This window comes from Tympanuchus pallidicinctus, unplaced genomic scaffold (genome assembly GCF_026119805.1).
Source record: "Tympanuchus pallidicinctus isolate F22 unplaced genomic scaffold, pur_lepc_1.0 scaffold3, whole genome shotgun sequence".
In the NCBI taxonomy this organism is placed as follows: Eukaryota; Metazoa; Chordata; class Aves; order Galliformes; family Phasianidae; genus Tympanuchus; species Tympanuchus pallidicinctus.
The window spans coordinates 49,898,435-49,918,786 of record NW_026294747.1 but is presented as its reverse complement, the minus strand read 5'-3'; the positions used below and the strand labels follow the sequence as shown (position 1 = coordinate 49,918,786).

At 40.4% G+C, this 20,352-nt stretch overlaps 1 protein-coding gene across 1 annotated transcript in view; it reads right to left on the bottom strand.

Annotated features, from left to right (window-relative positions):
- KIF26A (kinesin family member 26A) overlaps positions 1–20,352 on the bottom strand; it is a 96,470-nt gene that overhangs the window by 62,095 nt on the left and 14,023 nt on the right. The window contains exon 3 of the mRNA XM_052693820.1: positions 3,075–3,575. Coding sequence (XP_052549780.1) covers positions 3,075–3,575 — 501 coding nt within the window. The remainder of the gene's footprint in view (positions 1–3,074; positions 3,576–20,352) is intronic.

The following is a 20,352-nucleotide window of genomic DNA, read 5'->3' as shown; positions in this document are numbered from 1 at the left end:
AAAGATAGATGTCTAAGATGAGCCATGACAGACAACCAACATGAGAGGAACAAAGCACTTCTTAGAGGTGCCTGGTACTCTCCCACTGCTATAAAGGAAGGCTCTGTAATTAGCTTAGAATAAACACCTGTCTTTCTGGCAGTTGAAAACAGTTGAGATGAATCCCAGCCTTCATCTGCATCTGTCATCCAGTCTTTAGAAAATGAATTAAGCTCACTTCAAGTGTGGCACTGAGTTATATCACTGAGATGTAAAGCACTTAGAAAACAGTTTCCTAGCAAGGAGTGCAGCACTGTTCAAGAAAAACCCTCCATGGAGGGGGGCTGGAGGGAAAAGGGAAAACTGCAGGTTGCAAGTGAATCAGGGGCATTTGCAGAGTAGTCAAAATAACATCACAAGTAAGAGCGTGAAGTCCTCAGGGCAGGAGCTGTCTTTTCTTCTTCATTTATGCAGTATCATGAGGGCTCCAAGACGCAGTCATGTTACAAGTAATAAATAATTCAGTGCTATCCTTTTCACTGCATTTGTTTTCCTTGCTCTAGAATTCCTCTAACCAGACCAGCTCACATCTTAACATGGGCTCCATATTTGAAGGTTTGCTCCACAGCTGCAACACTGGCTTTCATTCTGGTGAAACTGAGGAGGTAACCTAAACTTGAACTATCCACTCAACTCTTCATTTCAATGACGCCTCAACTAGAAGACAATATCCTGCTAAAGCACTTGTATTTAGACTGACATGGGACAAAAAGATGTCAGTTAGAGAGAGATACAAGAGTCATCAAAAGTCTAGAAATCATTACTACATTATTACATTACAAGAAAAGGCTCAATGCTTGATTTATTTTCTGGTAAAGATTGGAAACATGACAACAAACTTCAAATAGAAAAGAAAAACCTATGAAAAAAAAACAATAAATTCTTCTCCAGCTACACTAACAGGCAACTGGAATAATGGGTTTAATATGCAGCAGTGGAGATTGATTTTTGCTTATTTATTTCAAAAGACAAGAAAACCTTCCTAATGGGAAAGGAGGTTGACAACTGACAGTCAGTAGAACTTGTGACATCTCAAACATGACAAATTCATAGGATGAAGTAAGACAAGCACTGGACAAGAATGCTATGCAGTGAATGCTGCTCCAGATCAGCCAGTTCCTGAAATCCCCCCAATCTTATATCCAACCTATGGGGAAAAGCAATGGCAGGCACTTTCCCACCTTTCCCACCCAAACAGCTTCATCAGACACAAGGCTCTTAATAACACAAAAGGCAATAGGAGAATTCAGACACAGAAAGGATATTGTGGACAGAGAAGAACAGAGTTGGGCTTAAATCAAAAATAAAAGAAAAAAAGATAGCTTTTTTCCAAAAGCTGCTTCTAGAACTAAACTGTTCTTGCAGATGACTGGATCGCGTCCAAGCAACCTCCAGCACTCAGTCTAACACTGTCTATCCTTTCATTTAAAGGTCACTTTTCCAGGCTATTGAGCTTTTTTGCACATTCCTAGATTGCACTTCAGATCTGTTGCATTACACACAGTTTTACTTCACAGAGGTTAAATGAGGTAGCTCATTTTTATCGTAGGGGAATGCAGTGGTTAGGGGAAACCACATCTATCAGTGAGCATGGTTAAACAGAAAGAAATTTGGAGCTGGCAGTTAGTAAATTATTTAAAACATGAAAAGAGCAGGAAAGAAATGAGTAGAGAAACTGAAATACTTGTGCTTCCACAGACTGTAAGCCTCTTAAGCCAAAAGCTTTCTCATTTTCCTACATTTCTGTGATATACACAGAATTAAAAGGATACTACAATGCCACATGCCTTAACATTGGCCATAGCGATCCCGAACAGAGTAACATTTTAGAGAACAGGACTCACAGAAGCAGTTCCTCATAACAGTTGAACAGAATGTTTTTTGTCCCTTTTTCTAAAGGCAATATCATAGAGATCAATACATCAATAAAGATACACCAGATACAAATGGGGGCCTCTCAAAACATTGGTACATGCAAGCATTCACAGATTTCCACATGAGAGAAAAGTATGGGAAGGAGGAATCATGTCTCTGAAGACTCTTCTGGAAGGAAATACAGCAGCCTTCCTGTAAAAGTAACATTATACAATGGCATTCTTAAAATGTTTATCACTGATATCTCGGAGCTGAACCATCTGATGCTACCAAGTAATATTTGGTAATGTTCATATATAACAGCACGTAGAGCATTATGTTACATTCAAAGCTGTCTAGCACCAGCGTCCCTAGTCTTCAAAGATCTGTTGCAATACCTAAGTAAAAAGCATGACTTCTGTTCACTATCAAGGGAAAATGGCTTATATCTTAGTCAAAATCAGTCTGTGTATCATTTTGTACTCAGCGCATTCAATAGGTGATCACAAATGTTTAATGAACGTGGTTGTCAATGTGATGTGCACCTCTATTAAGATCTTTCCTTTCTCACAAGAGTTCTTATAATATATATCACATACAGGAATGGTTTAAAACCAACTTTAATGCTTAGAATCCAAGTGCATCAGTATTTACAGAAGTGTGGCACAGAGGCTACCTTCTGAACATCCTCCTGCACAGCAAGCTGTTTTGCAGCACACTTAACTTGAAGATTAATTCTCCCCATCGCAGTCTATCAACATCACCTGTTGAATTGAACAGCCTTAAAGTTCAGCACTAAACTTGAGGGTCAAGTTCATCTTTGATACAGGTCCCATGAAGCCCCCAAAATTTTTTATGTAACCAATCTGGCCTTTTATGTTTTTCTGAAGAGGTCACCAGGTATTTGACAGCCAAATAACACCACCTGCATCCACGAAGCTACAATAGTCACAAAAAACATCTGAGGAAAGGATGTCACCATCCGAGATAAGAAAGCAAATTCCTTGTGATATCTGACAGAACATCGTTCAAAGCTTGTTTTAAGCTATTCAGTTCCTGAAACATGGCTTAGAATACCATTAGCTGATCCTCTCTGACATAAATACGCATACATCTCACATTTTTTCCTTTATCCACACACACGTAAACAAAAGTTGTGCATCTGCGTTATCACGACTTACTAGACAAGCCTGAGGCAGGAAGCTGTTCACCCTGGAGATACTCCACATGCCCTCGAGGTACTGCTGAGCTTGGATGGTGACTGAACTCAGCGCACCGCTGAGACCACTGGGAGCTACTGTGACTTGAACGCTGGAGTTTGGAAAACTGCCTGTGCCTTGAGACCATCCAAGTCCCTTCTTCCTCTCTGTCCCAGAGAAGAGATTTGGTGACTTTCCAGGTTGCCTGCCCACCTGCCCAGTAATCAGCGGCAGGTCCCGCTGGGAAGAGACTGTGACCACCCTGGGTACCATGCTGGTCACTGCTGTGGCACCGGGTGGGAGGTCGGGCATTTCTGAGTAGCTGGCTTGGTTGAGGGTGTGCATCATCTGGATGGCTTCCTGTTTCAGCTGGTTCAAGTGAGTGGCACAAGTTTCGCATCTACTCTCTCCTTCATTCCTGTTTTTCTGTAAATAGTCAGGCACTTGAAGCTTGTCAAAAATTAAAGCTGATAATCGTGGGTCCTAGAGAAGGAGGGAGGAAGCAGAAAAAGAAAAAAAAAAAAAACACATTGAGTCAAAACACAGAAAGAGAAAAAGACAAAGTTCCACCCATGGAAACACTTTAAATCTCTACTGGTATTTACCAGGGTTTTGTTTGTTTGTTTGTTTTTGGTTTTGTTTTTTTTTTTTTTTCCTGAATACCCCAAAAGACTTTCAGGTCATAGCTGACTAATAAACCGTGACTTCATTTGTATGAGACCCAGCATGAGAATTTTCATCAAATTAAACAGTAGAGCTATGGTGCACTTGATCTACTCATTTTTCTAATTAATTCTCCTTTGGAGACATCCAACGTGCTTGTGTTTTTCATGCTCAGAAGCAACGTTACTTGAGATGCTGACCCTACAGGTATTGCAATGCATTTCAAAGGCATACCACCGCCACCTTTAAACCAGGAAAATAAAATTTCAGATTATTAAAAAAATTAGTGCATTACTTGGTAAACATTTTGCTGTCCTCAGCCTCAGAAATAACTAATTAAGTAGCATAAAAACAGCTTACATGGTAGTGCTCAAAAACTGGCTCCTCTGCTAGCTAGGCCTGTTATTTCTCATCTTCGCAACCCAGATGGTAGCAATATTCCCTTACACTACCCTTGCTTTGATGAGAAATAGATTTGAAACTACAGCCATGTGTAAAGGTGCGACAATGTGCACACTAAGAAGCTGATTTAAAAGCAACACCTACTTTGCTCCCCTCCTCCACCTTGCTAGCTCATTTTAATGCTGCCCAGAAATCTTAAAATCCTGTTCTGTGTTTCCAGTTCAGAGACAGAGTTACCTATCTCCTGAAACACACCAATGCCTTCCCATCCCCAGCACGCTACTGTAAAGATCAGCCAGGAGATTAAATCCAGCCCTGCTATAAATCTGCTATCAAGATGAATGCTGTGCAGTAAAACTGACCCAACTTCACACACTCTCCTTCAGCTCTCTAAACAATTAAAATTTTAATGAAATCACAGCCAAAGGTTTATTTGTATAATTATTTTAAGTGAAAATATTTAATTTGCTTGTTCATAATGAGGGCGTGCAAAGCTAGTACATCAGCTACCCTGCATACGCTGGGGTATCCCTAAATCAGTACTCCTTTTAAAATCGTATTACTTGATGCCAAATTGCAATTGCTCTCTAGGAAATGAATGCCGTATTAGAAAACTAACTCATTCTGGTTTTAATTACAACACACATCAATAAAACTCTTGAGAAGTCTAGGGACTGGTACTTTGGCTTTGCTCATTATTCTCTTTCAACTGTGACATTTCCCTTTGCTCTGAATTTATAAAATCCTCAAACACTGCCCAACTTCTCCACCAGCAGCAGGGAACCTAGCTTGTTTTTAGCTGCTGGATTGCTCCTGCAGTAGTTTTTGATCTATCTCATAAAATGCAGCATTGTGTTAATATAAACCATTGTGTATAGCATCACATCGCTCCACAGCCAAAAACCATTAACAAAAGTTACTTTTTCCACAGTAATTTAAATTATTGTTTATTTACTGGAAAAAATACCTCTCAGGCTAAGGGAAGCCGCTCCTGCTGTTGACTGAACAATACATTGTATTCACACTAGCGAGTGAATTTACAAACTCAAGTCAAAGACAGTATTTCATCTTTGCCTCTTTTCTCTTTATTGAGGCTTAAAACGCTTTTGAAGTTGCTCCATTCGTCTACCCTCCTGAGCAAGAAAATTCTTTCCCTTCAAGTCTCCTAGAAGTCAAAACCGCTAAATTAACAAATATTAGGAAAAAATATATACATATTTCAGAAACTTTTTTTCTAAGCCAGTGGCACTTTGGCAGAAAGGTGCAGTTGGTTAGACTGGAAGTTATCACAACACAGCCCTGCAGGCACCGTTATGCTTCAGGCAAGCCAAAGACCATGCCTTACACCTCACAAGAAAAACAAACAGCCCACACTTTGCAGAAGCCCCTCCAAATGAGAGCCCTCTGAACACACTCACGCAGTCAACAACCCCGCACTGATTGCACAACCCACAGTTCCATGCCACCAGGTCGTGGCCTGGCACTCAAGGAAGCTCTAACTAGCGATAGAACTAGAAGGAATGGCCCCAAGTAGGGGAGGTTCAGGTTGGATATTAGGAAAAGTTTCTCCCCCAAAAGAGGGATCGGATGCAGGAATTGGATGCCCAGGGAGGTGGTTGAGTCACGAAACATTTAGATGTTGTACTAAGGGACATGGTTTAGTGGGGAAATTGGTGGTAGGTTGGTCTAGATGATCTTGGAGGCCTTTTCCAATCTTGAGGACCCTGTGAAGCACCTGTGTCTCCTGCTGACCTGGGCCTCATCTGGCAATGCTTACATTGCTATCAAATGTCAAAAGTTTCAAATAAGCAATTAAAGCAAATCACTCAGTGAAGCAGGCTTCTCATTTGAAAGAAACAACTTTCTTTTGATGTAAAGAAAATTAATGAGCCCCCAGTTCCAGCTCCATAAACAGAGTTCACAGCGCAAGGCAGAGCAGAGTCAGGCAGTACTGCAGTTACAAGGAAACTAAGTGGATGGCATATTAAAAAGGGGAGGAAATAGATCTATTTAGATTATACAAAACACAGAATCATAGAATCATTAAGGCTGGAAAACACCCTCTAAAATCATCTAGTCCAACTGTCCGTCTAACACTAATATTGCACACTGACCATGTCAGTCAGTGCCACATCTCCCCATTTCTTGAACACCTCCAGGGATGCTGACTCCACCTTGGGCAGCCTGTGCCAATGCCTCTTCCTCAGAAGAAATTTTTCCTAATGTTCAACCTGAAAACAAACTATATATGCACACTTTATGGCAGAAAAAAAAAAGACCCCTTCCAATTTCTATAAAAGGCCATCTCATTTCCAACTGCCAGGCCCTTACAGCATTGTAGCCCTTTCCCTACTGATGTTGGTAGTCATCCCTCCCTCCTCCAGCTCCCTCTCAGAGGGCCCAGCTGTGAGCTTAGATTACTTTTATTTTTCCACTCCCTGTGACAAAAACACCTGGCTAATGATTGGGCGTGAAGGGCAGAGGAAATGCAAGTTACTGTTAAAAACATTAAGCGGAACTTAAAAGTTAAGTCAGTCCCAATAAAGAGGTTTTACTACCTGGTGACAACGCCTGGACCTGGGGAGCCCCTGTTTCATGCAACCTAACGAGTCTGGGTGGAAGTTGCCTTCTCATGTTTTACGGAGGAAGAAAATAAAGCAGAGTGACCAAATGTGTTACAGGCACAGATGGGGAGCAGTTAAAGTCATCCTCATCACAGCTCTGCCGGCAGGGAGGGGAACAGACAAAGCAGGCGTGCAAGCTGGGGGTATTGACACAATACTCAAGCACACAATCTACAAACCCATCCAAACAGTGCTCCAAATCCACTTCTGTCTGCTGTGCTACAAAACTGACTCACCCTATTAACTTCTGCTTCCAAATTTTAGAGTTCCAAATGCTCCAGACTGCTAGATGAACAAAATAAACGGTTCTGCTACAGACCACTGCACTCGGGAGCCCAGCAAGCCCCCAGTGTGATAATTAGACATAACTGTGTGAGCAAAAGTTTTCTGAAACACCTGAATTTGTCAGTGTTTTCCAGCAAGTGGCTGTTACAGACACAAGTGACCTTACAAGCTCCTGGGAGTCTTAATCATACATGTGCAACTTGCCCCAAGGATGAGCATGCACACCTGGTTTGAAAGTGCTTCCTAGCTGAACCAAGGAAGACAATAAACATAGAAAATCAGGACTGTGTTCAAGCTAGAAATAATAGAAAATACCCACATAGTTCAATACTGTTGCATTTAGCCTGGAGTTTGCCTTCAGGCTTTGTCTCTGAATGTAGAGAGCGAGTACAGAAAACACACTCAGATCTGAAAGCACATGCAGTAATTTGTAACAGAAGGAAAAATAAAAACAGTAATTTTAATTCACACAACCCTCTCTGATGTGAAACTTAACTGCTGCAGTTCCTCCCTGTGAAATCCATCACACACTAAGCAGGCTTCCAGCAACGCAACTAACACCAAAGCATGTGGGGCACAAAGAAAGGTCAGCATCTCACAACTGTAAATTACTACAGCCTGAGACCACAATCCTTGAAACTACAAACATACTCAAAGCAACTGTGATGTGTCCAAAGACATGGAAAAAGACTGATAATCCACTACAGCTTAGGCACAAAAATAACATGCAGATTTTCAAAAGCATGCAACATCAAATGACCTTGCTGGAGCTCAGATCTTTGAAGCCTAAGTGACATGCACTTAAAAACAAAAACTCAAATTCTCTTGAAATTTTACTGTAATCTGCAATTTATCAGTAAATTCCAAAGTATTTAAAGACTGCATTTAAATTTTGCCAACAAAGAGTGATAGAAAGCTTTGCAAAAGGGAAACAAGTATACAGACTTTAAATCTTACCTGCAGCCACTGACTTCTAACTCCCAAACTAAGCAATAGGAGAGGATGTAGGAAAGCATCTGGATTCTCACTTAAGAAGTCACTGAAGTAATACCCACCCATCTGTAACCTAATCCTTGCAGTGAGGAACTATCCAGAGAGTGCGAACAAACGATGACGAACAAATGATGAAAAGTCAAATTGCCAACAACCACTCTCTGTAATTACCTGTAATTCTGCCTGCTGCTAGTTTCTGCAATGCAAGTTTACCTGCAGCAGTATTCAGAATTAAATGAAATCCTGATATAAAGATAATCAAGAAAAGAAAGAAGCATTGAATGGTACACTGAAAAACATCCTTAAACACAGACAAGGCAAACCACATTTTTAAAAGATGCTTTGGGAGAATGAAATGTGCTTTCCCAGTGCAAATGGATCAATGATAATGATTTTTTGTCTTAATTGTCTTTGCCAATTTCTGCTATGCTGCTTACAAATTAGTTTTTATCTTACATGACATTGCGGAATATCCACTAACATGCTCTATATTGACAAATATGTTGAAGGTTGAGGCTTGCTATCCACTGTATAATCATTGATAGAAAGAAAAAAAAAAAAGGAAGGAAAAAAGAACATGCACAGATACCATTCAATGTAATCAAACTAAAAAACATGCTAATAGCTTTTTTAAAAAAAAAAAAAAGTTTCCACATGGCTAATTATCTCAAGGGACTGAAAATACAAGTTCTAATTCTTCAAGTAAGCCACGCTGCAAGATCATTTGGTTACTGACCTATGTTTTATCAGAGTGTAAACAATCAAGGAAAAATAAACACACAAAGCTTTTGCAAGATGGGAATTCACAGCAAATCCCTTCTTCCAGGGGAATGTGGAACTTGCAGTGTAACTTAGCTGTCTGTGGAAGCAGCTAGCCCTCTGAACTAAGCAGGACAGCAATCAATGTTTCCAAAGCAAAACACACATGAATTAAGAAACAGATGTATTTTAAGGCCAAATTCCATTTCATCTCCCTACCTGAATGCTTCATTACCTTTAAGCAGATTAATTTAAGCGAATGGATTGTGGTCCCTGCCCTATGCTGTCCGTCACCAAGACTTCTTCCAATCTCCAGTCCCATTATTTTGCTTCTAACTCCAACCTGAGGCAGAGCACGCAGACATATCCACTATTGACTCTGGCCAGCTGAGTCTCAATCCAATTTATTTTCATCTTTGGCAACCCAAAGAGTTTGGGGGAAAATACATATATCAGAGCACTTTTTATTTCTTACTTTATAAGTATACTGCATCTCTTTCAAACATCTTCATAACAAAGGTCAGGCAATATGCTACAAAGTGCTAAAAAACACATGACCCCACACTAAAAATGGCTGCAGCGTGTTTAGTTGTTCTGAAGCCTCCACTGAACTCTATTTATTTCCATTTCCTGCCCACTTTAATGTACTTCAGTGGCCCGCAGTAAAGTTAAAGCAATAGGTGTCTGTCATAAAGATGAATAGTGCTATTGGAATGCATAATACAGTGGAAAGAGGAAATGAGAGCAATCTGGTTTATTTACATCTCAGACTCCCATCAGCACCTCAACCCAGCTCCCAATGGTTTCAGGGGCCTTTCCTGTTATCTTCTGTGCAGTTCCCTGCAATGATTTGGCTTTTAACCTCCCAGAACCAGAGTGTGAGCTGATCTCTGAGATTTGTGTGTTTGTGAGCCAGTACAGTATGGGAGCAAACAGCCATGCATTGCGTTCAGTGCAAAGGAAACAAAATAAAGGTAGCACTCATGATTTAAAACAATTAGAGACACACACAAAACAAAAGATCCCAAAGAGATCTGCTATCATACTTAAATTTAGATCAACGCACAGAAACCTGACTACTTCTGAAAAATAGTAATTACCGTATTACAAAATATTACTTTTAATCTCCTTTCTTTACAATCTAATTAAACAGATATTTTATTTGCCTTTGGAAAATGTTTTTCTTAATTTGATTCAATTTTAACATTCCACACGTTCTATAAACTACACATTCAAACCAGTATGTAATTTTGTGCTTATTTTTAACAGTCTATGACTTCATTTAAAAATGATGTGTTTTAATTTGCATGTTTATTGTTGGTTTTAAGTAATCCTTTAATTTTCCCTCTCGGGTCTGTGGCTTACTGTAACTTCACAATGCAAATTCAGAACTGATTTTGTTCACATGATAACACTGTATTCTAACATCCATTGTGTTCTTCTTTCCCCTTTACTTTTTTTTTTTTTTAACCTTCATTATTGTCATTTTGCACAGCACCAAGTGTTTGAGGAAATAGTTGCACATCCCATCACCACGCTGCACTTTGGTGTCCTTAAAACATCTCTGTTTTCACTATTACTTTCACAGAAACACATTTAGAGAATATTTAAGAGCTTAAAAAAATAATCATAGTTTTTCCATCATATTTCATTTTTTGAAACTGAAGGGTAAGCTGCTTATATAAAAAGTCAAAACTTCTTTTCTCTTTAAAAGGAAAAACGAAGAGCAAAACTACATGTTTATGAAAAATGTCAGAATGACCATTCTGGAAACTGATGTCCTTTGCCACTATCTACCCTACATGTGGTTTGAGTTCAATCAGGCCACTCCAATCATACAGTACCTTTGAATTCCAGGACCTCTGAAAATCCGAGCAGCACTCACCACAAAGGAAACATGCCCTGTTCTCAGAATGCCTCAGAAACGTGATCCTTTGGTATCATTTTACTCAAAACAAAAGGCACTGTTTGCACTATCTCATTTATTCAGGCAACAGCTCATATTTTCAGAATCAGATCACAAGGGCAAGCCTTGTGAGACAGACTTCTCCAGTGAGTTGGCCAGAGACCAGCAACCCAGCCCACACAGCCCAATGGACTGGGAGAGGAGAACGCTCTAGATGGGAACTTCAGCACATTTAAATGACTGTAACGACATTTATCTCAGGAGAAGCGTGCCCATTTGCATCAGGCAAACCTTCAGGGGGGGTTTTAGGAACGCCTGGACTCCAGCCTCAGTGGCCACAACCCTGGCTTTGAAAAACTGAAGAGAGAAAAAAAATGCTTGGAGCACTCAGGACATCTGCGTACGAACCCTACAACTGTTGCAGTCCAACCATCTGAACCCAATTAAAAGCACGCTCAGCAGCAGAAGTTAGGGAGTGGACACATCTTCCAAATGAACACCATTAGCATAATGTAGATTTAAAATCAACTATGAAAACCAGTGCTTGGCATTGGATCACACCCTCTTAGCATCTCTTTCACTTGCTCATTTTATCAATTATTTGTTTGGTAAATGAATACTTGAGGACCATAAAGAAACGATTTAGCTTACAGAATGGAAGGGCTGCCCACTGTGTATTCCTCCTGAAAGCTACAAATTACTGCACACAGTGCACAGTTAGCACATCATGCAGTCTGTCTCCGGAAATAAAGTGGATTACACTTATTCTTTATCTTCATTAAAGTGCTTCAGTTAAATTGTTTTGCCAAAAACTGACTTGTTGGCTGAAAAAAATTGACTTTACATCTGAGTTTAAGCAACTTTGTAGTGTGTTAGAATTTTCCATTTTTCCTCTGGTTCAGACTTAAGAAAAACAAAAGAAAAGGAGCTTCCAAGCAGAGAAAATTAGCAACTAAGTGTACCTCCAATTCCTCAGCTTCAACCAGGCCACAAACTGCTCTGATGAGTCTGCTCTTGCTCCTTTACTTATTTGGTGGCACGTGTAGAAGAGCTGCTGTGGGGTGAATAGATTGGGGAGGTAGCTGGTGCTTCACATTTATTTCATACACCTTTCAGCAAAGAACTTCAGCAACTAATTTCACAAACTTGCCATCAGGTCTGCTGGAAAGCAGTGGTGCCTCTCACATCTCTGGACTTGGAGAGAACCACGATTCGTGGTTCTTGTTTGGTTTCAGTTAAGAGGCTAATGCACAGAAGTAACCGATTCCATTCTGCTTAACTAGTGTGTTCCACAGCTATGCTGTATTTATATGGTTCTCCCATTTCAATAGTTTATTTAGATGACAAGTTCAGCACTTAACACAACATTTTGGAACATGAGCCTGTAGCAGTGTCACACCAAGACACTATGTAAAATAAATGCAGTAAAATGGATAGTAGTAAGACACTGTTGTTGCTCATTTTGTTGATCCTACTGTTCTCCAGCACCTCTTACCAGAACATTATCAGATAATTTTTGTCCACAGAACAACTTATTTTCTAATGTAAGACTTACAGTGGCTATACTGTAACTGTGAACAAGCACATATCCAGCCTTGTACCTTAAAACACCTAACAGGACCACTGAAAGGCACTGTACATTTTCTTGGCAACCTAAATGACAAGTGAGAAATTGACTTTTTTAAACTGCTCTCCCCTGTCAGCCAGCAAATGATGTGAGCAGGAAAACAGTGCTGTGATTAATGTCCACCTGTAATCCTTATGGCAGTAAGGCTGGGAAGTCCTGCAAAACCTGCACATTGTACAACCTCTTTCCATCCATATAACATGAAATCAAAGAGGACTAACTCCCTTTGTCCAAGGTCTCTTTACTGCAAACACAGATCAACAACAGCCATGTCCACAGGCAGACCAAAAAAAAAAAACAAAAAAAACCACTCTGCCTGTGCTCAGGCCATCTTGAAAACCACGTTGGTATGGTTTATAAGCTCTGTTCCAGCACAGGATATGAACATAGTAAATACGTGGGCAGAGTGAGCTATAACACACATAGATGTAGACCTCTACAAACTCTTTCAAGCTCCTCACAAAAAAAAAAAAAAAAAAAAAAAGTCTTATCTCCTGAGACACAGAAGCAATCAGACAGACACCTGGCAACAACTTTCAACACCCTTCAAGCCAGATCCTATTAAAACCAGCAAGAAAGAGATGAAAGGCTGTAGCTCACCCTACCCGTCACACTTACAGAGCTCTTAAACATTTATGGTATCTAATGTCACTTCTACAGAAATTCCACAAGCCTAGACAATGCATAACATCACAGGATACATTTATACTTCCATTCACTTGTTAGTACTACATAAGAGGATGTTTTTAGTTTAATTTCTGTTCTCAGACCTTGAAAGACAAGCTTTCTCATCACCTGTTGGAAAAGGCCAAGTACAGAGAAGAACTATAGAAGAGAAATTACAGCCCCAAAGCAAGACCTAAGCCCTATGAATAGCCACAGTAACATTCATACTGAATACAAAGTCAGTATTTCCCTCTAAGTTCATGCATCCCCATTCCTGACTTCCAATCAACAGTGAAGACTTTCATCAACCCACTTCTCCATTTATCATAAAGCATCTGTGAAATGCATGGAGTTGCTGGGAGAAGAGTTAAATTAATGTGCAAACATCCCCCCTTCGTTTGAAAATGAAGCTTTGTGGCAACAGATAGCGTTGTATCAAACTTGAAGCAAATCACTGGAAAAACACCATACATGTTACCCAAGGTGATTTATTATTATTATTACAGATGTAAATACACATTTAAAACCAGAAAATTGTGTGTAATCATGCCTTGCCAACATCCTTATAAAGTCTGACAGCTAGTCAAACAACTCTAATTGTGGACAGTGCCAAAACAGTACTACAGATCCTTAGAGCTTGAGGCCATTGAAGATAACCATCTCTTCTGGCCTCCTACACATCAGAGCCTTGCTAATTTCAGCCACGAGATGCAATGACCCCAACAGGCCTATTTAATGAAAATTGGGACTTCAGGCATTTAAGAAACATCCACTTTTACTTCGATCCACAGGTCTTTCAAAGCCACAGTGCTTCTGAACAAATCATATTTTTGAAGTGCTATGAATAAAATATACAATCAAGCAGACAGCAACAGCACTTGAGGTGATGTAAATCCCAAGCTGACACACGCTGTTCTTTGCTGTTGTGCTAGCTTGTATCAGTGAGGCCAGGATCTTTATTCCATATGATCAACTTGAGAAATCCTCGTGGTTGACTCCAGGACTCCCAGTTTGTGAGACAGCACCATCCCAAACAGTGGCTGTGTACTGGTAACCTTTGATTTACCCCTGCAGCTCTAGTCTCAGAGCAATCCATTATGCAGGATATGCTTAAAAATGTGTGTTGTACTTCACAAGGCTGATGCTATGATTCACAGGGAAAACCAGCTCAGAAGGCACAGATTGGGATGTTACTGCTCCAGTTTCAATCAGCGAAACACTCAGTGAAATAAATTTACATCAGCTTCTCATGGAAGTCCCTGCACGAAGATGTTAGGCAAGATTTGTTCAAGAACGCAGTCTCAGGAGCAATTCAGCAGGAATCAGAGGTAAGCCAAAAAATAAATAAAATGAAAATGGGACCAGCTAGAATAACAAAGCAGCACAGCCAAGGCACCATCCACATGACAAGCAGAGGCTTCTCCACAGCAATCAGAACAACTGTCCACAGATCTTGCCAATGAGCCAGATGCTGCTGCTGGAAGAAGGCTTGTGTTGACATAAACTCAGAGATGTGAGATGCTTAACACTGAGAGCAATCAATCTCCACAATTACTGTCTGGCTGCCAAGATTCACCATTATGCCACAGATAGATGAAAACAAACTTCATAAAACACATGCAGATTCTACATGACGTCAAAGTTCCCCCTCCTCCTTACTCCTCTGAAACAAACCGGCAGTCTGGGTGTAGCCACAAATGACCTGATGCTTTTCCTGAGTTAACAACAGAACCAGGAAAGAATATCGTTGGCTAACAGCTCGCTGTGCACACCCTGCCAAAAAGCCAATGAACTTATCATACTATATAGGAAATTCCTATCTTCCACACCAATTAGTGACCCAACAGTGATTGATTTTATAATCCCAAACTTTATTTACAAAGTAACTTCCTCTGGGACCAACTTTCCATTACCCAATATGTGGAAAACTGCATACAGTCAGTGCATGAAGAATCAAGGAAAAATAAGTGCTATTTAAACCCCAACTGTACCATACCTCCACATTCTTGCTTTCCTAAGGGAGATGCACTTTTGACAGTTACTTCCTTTCCCTGCCCTAACATCCTATCTCCACCATACACAGGCTGGGCTCTCAATCAAAACAGAAACAACAACAGGAACCAGCAGTTATTCATTACAATAGGATCAAAACATCTCTAGGCACTAGAGCTGTGCCAAGTCACTGTCCTTGAAGACCCTGCTGCAATCCACTTCTTCCCCCCCATATTGGACACTGAAGTGGCTCCACTTCAATGTGAGGCACTGCGTATTAAAAATCCCAGCTTTTTAATCTGAATCCACTCAGGAGCAGGCAGCCACATCTCAGAACTGCAGGAGGCAATGAAACTGCCCACAGAAAGGTGAGAAGATTAGCTGGTCAACAACATAGGCTGATATTTACCCTTAATTTTAATCAAGCTAACATTAGCTTTAGCTCCAGTCTATAAAACCGGAATTGCACTGCACACTAACTACCAGCGTAATCACAGCAACAGCACCACAGTATGATTACTGGGCACTAATTATATTTTATAAAGAGTTAAAGACAATCAACTACATGTAATTGAGATTTATATGCAGTTTTCCACTGACCTGCAAACAGCTTCATACATTAATAAGTTAACACTATTGCTAGAAACAAAGCAAACAGTTACATCCACATGACAAAATACATGAAGCATGAGAGCCAGATGTTGGGTCCTTTCATCGAGGAAGTAATTATTTAATTCCTGGAAAAAGAATTTCTCTCTCTTTATTCCATCGACATATAATAGTGCTCATAAAAGATCCAGTCCTGGCTCCAGAGCCTGGCCTGGGTCCAAATCTGCAATGCTGCACAGGCATAAGAAACAAGGGTCTCCTCTTCCTGCCATCCAGACACTTGTGGGCAGTAAGAGGCATTCTCAGGACACATCCACACCTCCTTGTTCCATGCACTGCATTGCAGCCCCCACAGTGGCTGCTAACAGAGACCGTGCTGCCTGCTGTCTCTCTCCAGGAAGGCTAATCCTCCACAGAAGAGCATTACAGGGATCACTGGGAAGCTGCCACCCCTCTCCATAACAGCTGCTGACCTTCAGCTCCACGAGGTCCCCTTGGTCATCAAACTAACAGCTCCTCACTACAAGCACTGCTGGGAGCTGCTTGTCTTCCTTCCCTGAGTCTTTTTTGCCAAACCTTTCTTGCCCATTGTCGTCTTCCTTCCCTGAGTCTTTTTTGCCAAACCCTTCTTGCCCATTGTCCTCCCAGCTAATAGCAGCCATCGTCTCTAACAGTCAGACACCTAACAGCCACCATCAGCAGACATCCAAAAATGTTCTGCTCTGACTCTGGAGCTGAAGGCAGAGCTATCTTGTCTGTCACCAGCCTCTGTCCTTGGCTTTACACCAGAATGCTTACAGAGGCAACAGAGATAAATATTTACACACTGTTCACATTTGGAGGCCCAGCTGGATCTAACTCCCTTGTGTCAAACTTGCAATTCTAAAATGTTTAATGAGTTTACCAAAATCACAAGTTACACAGAGCTCTGCATGACAAACCAGTCAACAGTCAGCAGTTTTGCAGACTGCACTTCAGATGGTGAAGAAGCATGTCCCTCTACAAGGTTATTTTAATTTAAAAAAAAAAAAAAAAAAAAAAAAAAGCCAGATTCAGTGCAAAAATACTAAACGCAAGGTAAGGCACAACAGATAGAACCAGTTAATAAACAGATCCATTAACTAGGAAACTTGACTAGGAAACATTCCTGCAGCATTTAAAACTTTGCAAAATATTCCAACACACACCTGGTAATTGCTGCTACATCTGCTTCAGTTTTATGTAAGTTGGACCAAAGAGAAAGATAACCAAGTTTGCAGATATAATAAGACAAAAAATGACAACATGTTACTGTTAACTGCTCATGAAAAATGGCATAAAGAACTCAAATAAAGCAAGTGCACTGCTTGCAATGTTTAAAAGTTATCACATTTTGTAATGAACCATATATAACCAAATGGTGCTTTTCCTAGTGCTGAAGAAGAGTAATTTTATTCTGAACTAAGGATTCCATCATAAAATGAAAGGAAATTCACAGTCTGAACAATCACAGTTGTGCTGAGAACATTTTTAGGCATATGGCAAATTTATAATGGTCATTGGGGATGAAGAGCTAAAATTCTGTTGCAGGCTCTGAATTCAAGGCATTTCACATAAAACTGTATCTCAGGAAACAATAAATTGCTAACTGTGTAGCATCATAACATTATGGGCAACATTCAGCATATGTAAATCTGACTGCATCAAATATGAATCCTATTTTCATTCCAAAGACCAGTTATTTCATAAAGGGTTCAAATAAGACAAAGCAATTGTCCGTAGGTATCAAGAGAAAAGAAGAAAGATGAGATCCTTCTGAACTTTATACAATCTGAGTTCCCTCAGCATCACGCAGCCACAACATGCAATGCAACGTTCCCAAGTTAATGCCCTGATTACTATTGTAAGTCTGTCGTTTAAATAGTTCCTTCCTGTTTAAAATGCAGAAAGCCAAATGTGTTTTCCCACCACTAAGCATTGTGTAAGACTCCTTTCTGTTCCAGCAAGCTGGCTGAAGATGGATGAGCTTCCAAACTGATATCATTTTTAATTACACGTTTTTTCTCTCATTACTAATTTCCTAAACATGTCTCTAATCTTGCAATGAAATCTGAGTGCAGTAGGTGTATCCACATACATCATGCTCTAGAAAATTAATATGAGATAATGATCAAGACTGCCACCATAACATAACCTGAAACAAGCAAGATACACGAGAGGTGATACACGCTCAGACTCTGATCTCAAGTGTTTCTGGAAAGCAGTGTTGGTGGATAGCTTCTCTCCCTCCCATGTCTTCAAGCCAGAAATGCATTTATTTGGGTATGGGGGAGGGAGATGCTTCCAGCACACATTACAGAGCAGCCTCTCCTACACGCTTTCTACCAGGTACTTACAAGCTTGCAATGCCCAATGCATATTTGCTCTTCCACTTTCTTACTGTAAATACTCTACCCAGAACCACCATTCCCATAAAGGATCAATAATTGCTTGCTCCTCTACAGGTGATAAATGCAGGTGGCCTAGCTCCCTCTCATCATCAGGGAGAAGCTCTCTCCACCTGGGACAAAGTTTCCTGGTAAGATACCCTTTCCAAAACCATAGGACAGCAGAAAGCACTGAAGGTAGCCCATGCCCCAAAAGGATCTCACACACAGCTGCATCAGATGCACTTTCAAGAAGGCAGTCGGGACTGTGTCCAGCACTATCAGCCTAAGTCAGCCAAGTGCAGTTCACACACAGACTTTCTTCATTCCTCAATTATCTCTCACTGCCTGGAAGGCACTGCACAGGTTAACACACTGCAGCGTTATCACCATTATACCAACGAGCAAGATGGCAACTTTAGGAGAGAAAACAAACAAAGCAGATGCCAAGGGTAACTACCACTGAGTTTTTTCTCAGATTAAAAAAAAAAAAAAAAAAAAACGCACACCAAATTCTTACAGGAGCATTACTTTCAGCACACCAGCTGCCTTCTCTTCAGCTGATGGATCCCAAATAAAAGGGGCAAATCCTAAAGACTGTTCACAGTGGCTAACATTTAAGAAATCAAATAAAGCAAAGAGTGATGAATCACAAGCGCTTAAATAAGCTTACATCTTCCAAGTGGTCTTAAAATATGCCACAAGTACGACTCTGCCTACTTACTCAAAGAAAAGGCAATCACTGCAGTCTCATTCAAAAAATATAAAGGTGCAGAGAGATCAGTGCTATAGCTGAAGTGTATGCACCAGAGTAATGCACATAAAAAATGATGCATGTATAAGGAGCACCAGCTGCAGAGACCTGGTATACGTGCAGCAAGTCACCAGCCCATAATCGCATGCTGAGAAAAATGCATATGCTAAATGGGTAAGTGCATCTAGGACTGTAACGCTAGTTGACTTGCCCTAGCCCCTCGGGAAGTCCATAGCACACACAGTGCTGACAGGCTGGAGGCAGGATGTTTCACTGTATTCATGCTGCTACAGAATCTGACTCAAGGAAAAAAAAAAAAAACAACACAATTTTATGTTTTAAGAATAAAAAATTTTAAAAGATGTTTCCCAAAATTGCTACCGAATCTCTTTTTTTCTACATACTGACCAAGATCAAAAGCTTTAAATGCAGCTTCGACTTCCTTGAAAATCTGCTGAAGAAATTCGCCCTCCTATGAAAAAGCTTCATGAAAACAAATACATTTCTCCTACTAAACCTCATTCGGCAAAAGGAAGGAAAAGCTGAGGGATGCCCTCATTTTCCCTTTCCCATAGCTTCTTGAAAGGAACACAAAAAGCTACAAACCGGAGCATCACCAGAGCCTAGTTGTGTATCACCCACCCATCACTGGAACTGACGGCCTGCACTGGACTCACGAGAACACACGGTGCTGAGCAGCACCATGTAGCCCTCCACCTCCCACAGAAATCAACTGACCGCTGAAAGCAAGCCTCTAAAGCGCCTTCCCTGGGGTATGACTGGTCTCCCACTTGTTTTTAATTCTCATTTGCTGACACCTCCTTTACAACCAGAGGGACGGGTTCTTCAAAAGAAGCTGTTTCAGTGGCTGCAGCTCGCATCTTAATCCACAGACTGCAGCAGGTCAGATTATCTACATGTATCAAAGACAACATTATGCTTTATAAGCTATTTTTCTGCCTCAGCAAGGAGTAAGCACGTTTTTATTTCTTACTATGTTTACCCATTACCTCACCACGCAGCATTATTGTTAGCCTTTCTGAGGCTCTCCTAGAATAGGAACATATAAAACAGGATTTCCTCCAGCTCTGCATACCTACTTATTCCAGAGTCATTAATGACATAGAACTCATTTGAACAAAGACTTAACATGAAATGAACATTCAAAACAGCTGGGAACAAAAATATATCTGCCTAGAACACTGCATCTCTGCTTTGTCTTCAAAATAAAGCCAAGGAGGCATAAATTTGCTTTAAAGACCAGTTTTACAGTAAAGTTCTCATGAGAAAAATGGAGGAGCTAAACATTTACATGTGGGACATGTTTACATATCCCAGTGGGTTCCAAATCAAATTTAATGCAGTCTTTTCTTTTGTACTGGAGATTAGAAGTAACTTCACTGCCATCAGAAAGAACTCCAAAGATGTAAAGACAGAAAAGATCCAAGTCCTGCACAAATGGCCTCCAGAAACCTAAAACAACCATGTATTGTCTTCCATACCATTACTAGTGACAGCTGGAATATCCAAAGCTCTAAGATTTTAAAATATTTCTGACCAATATTTTAAAGAAAA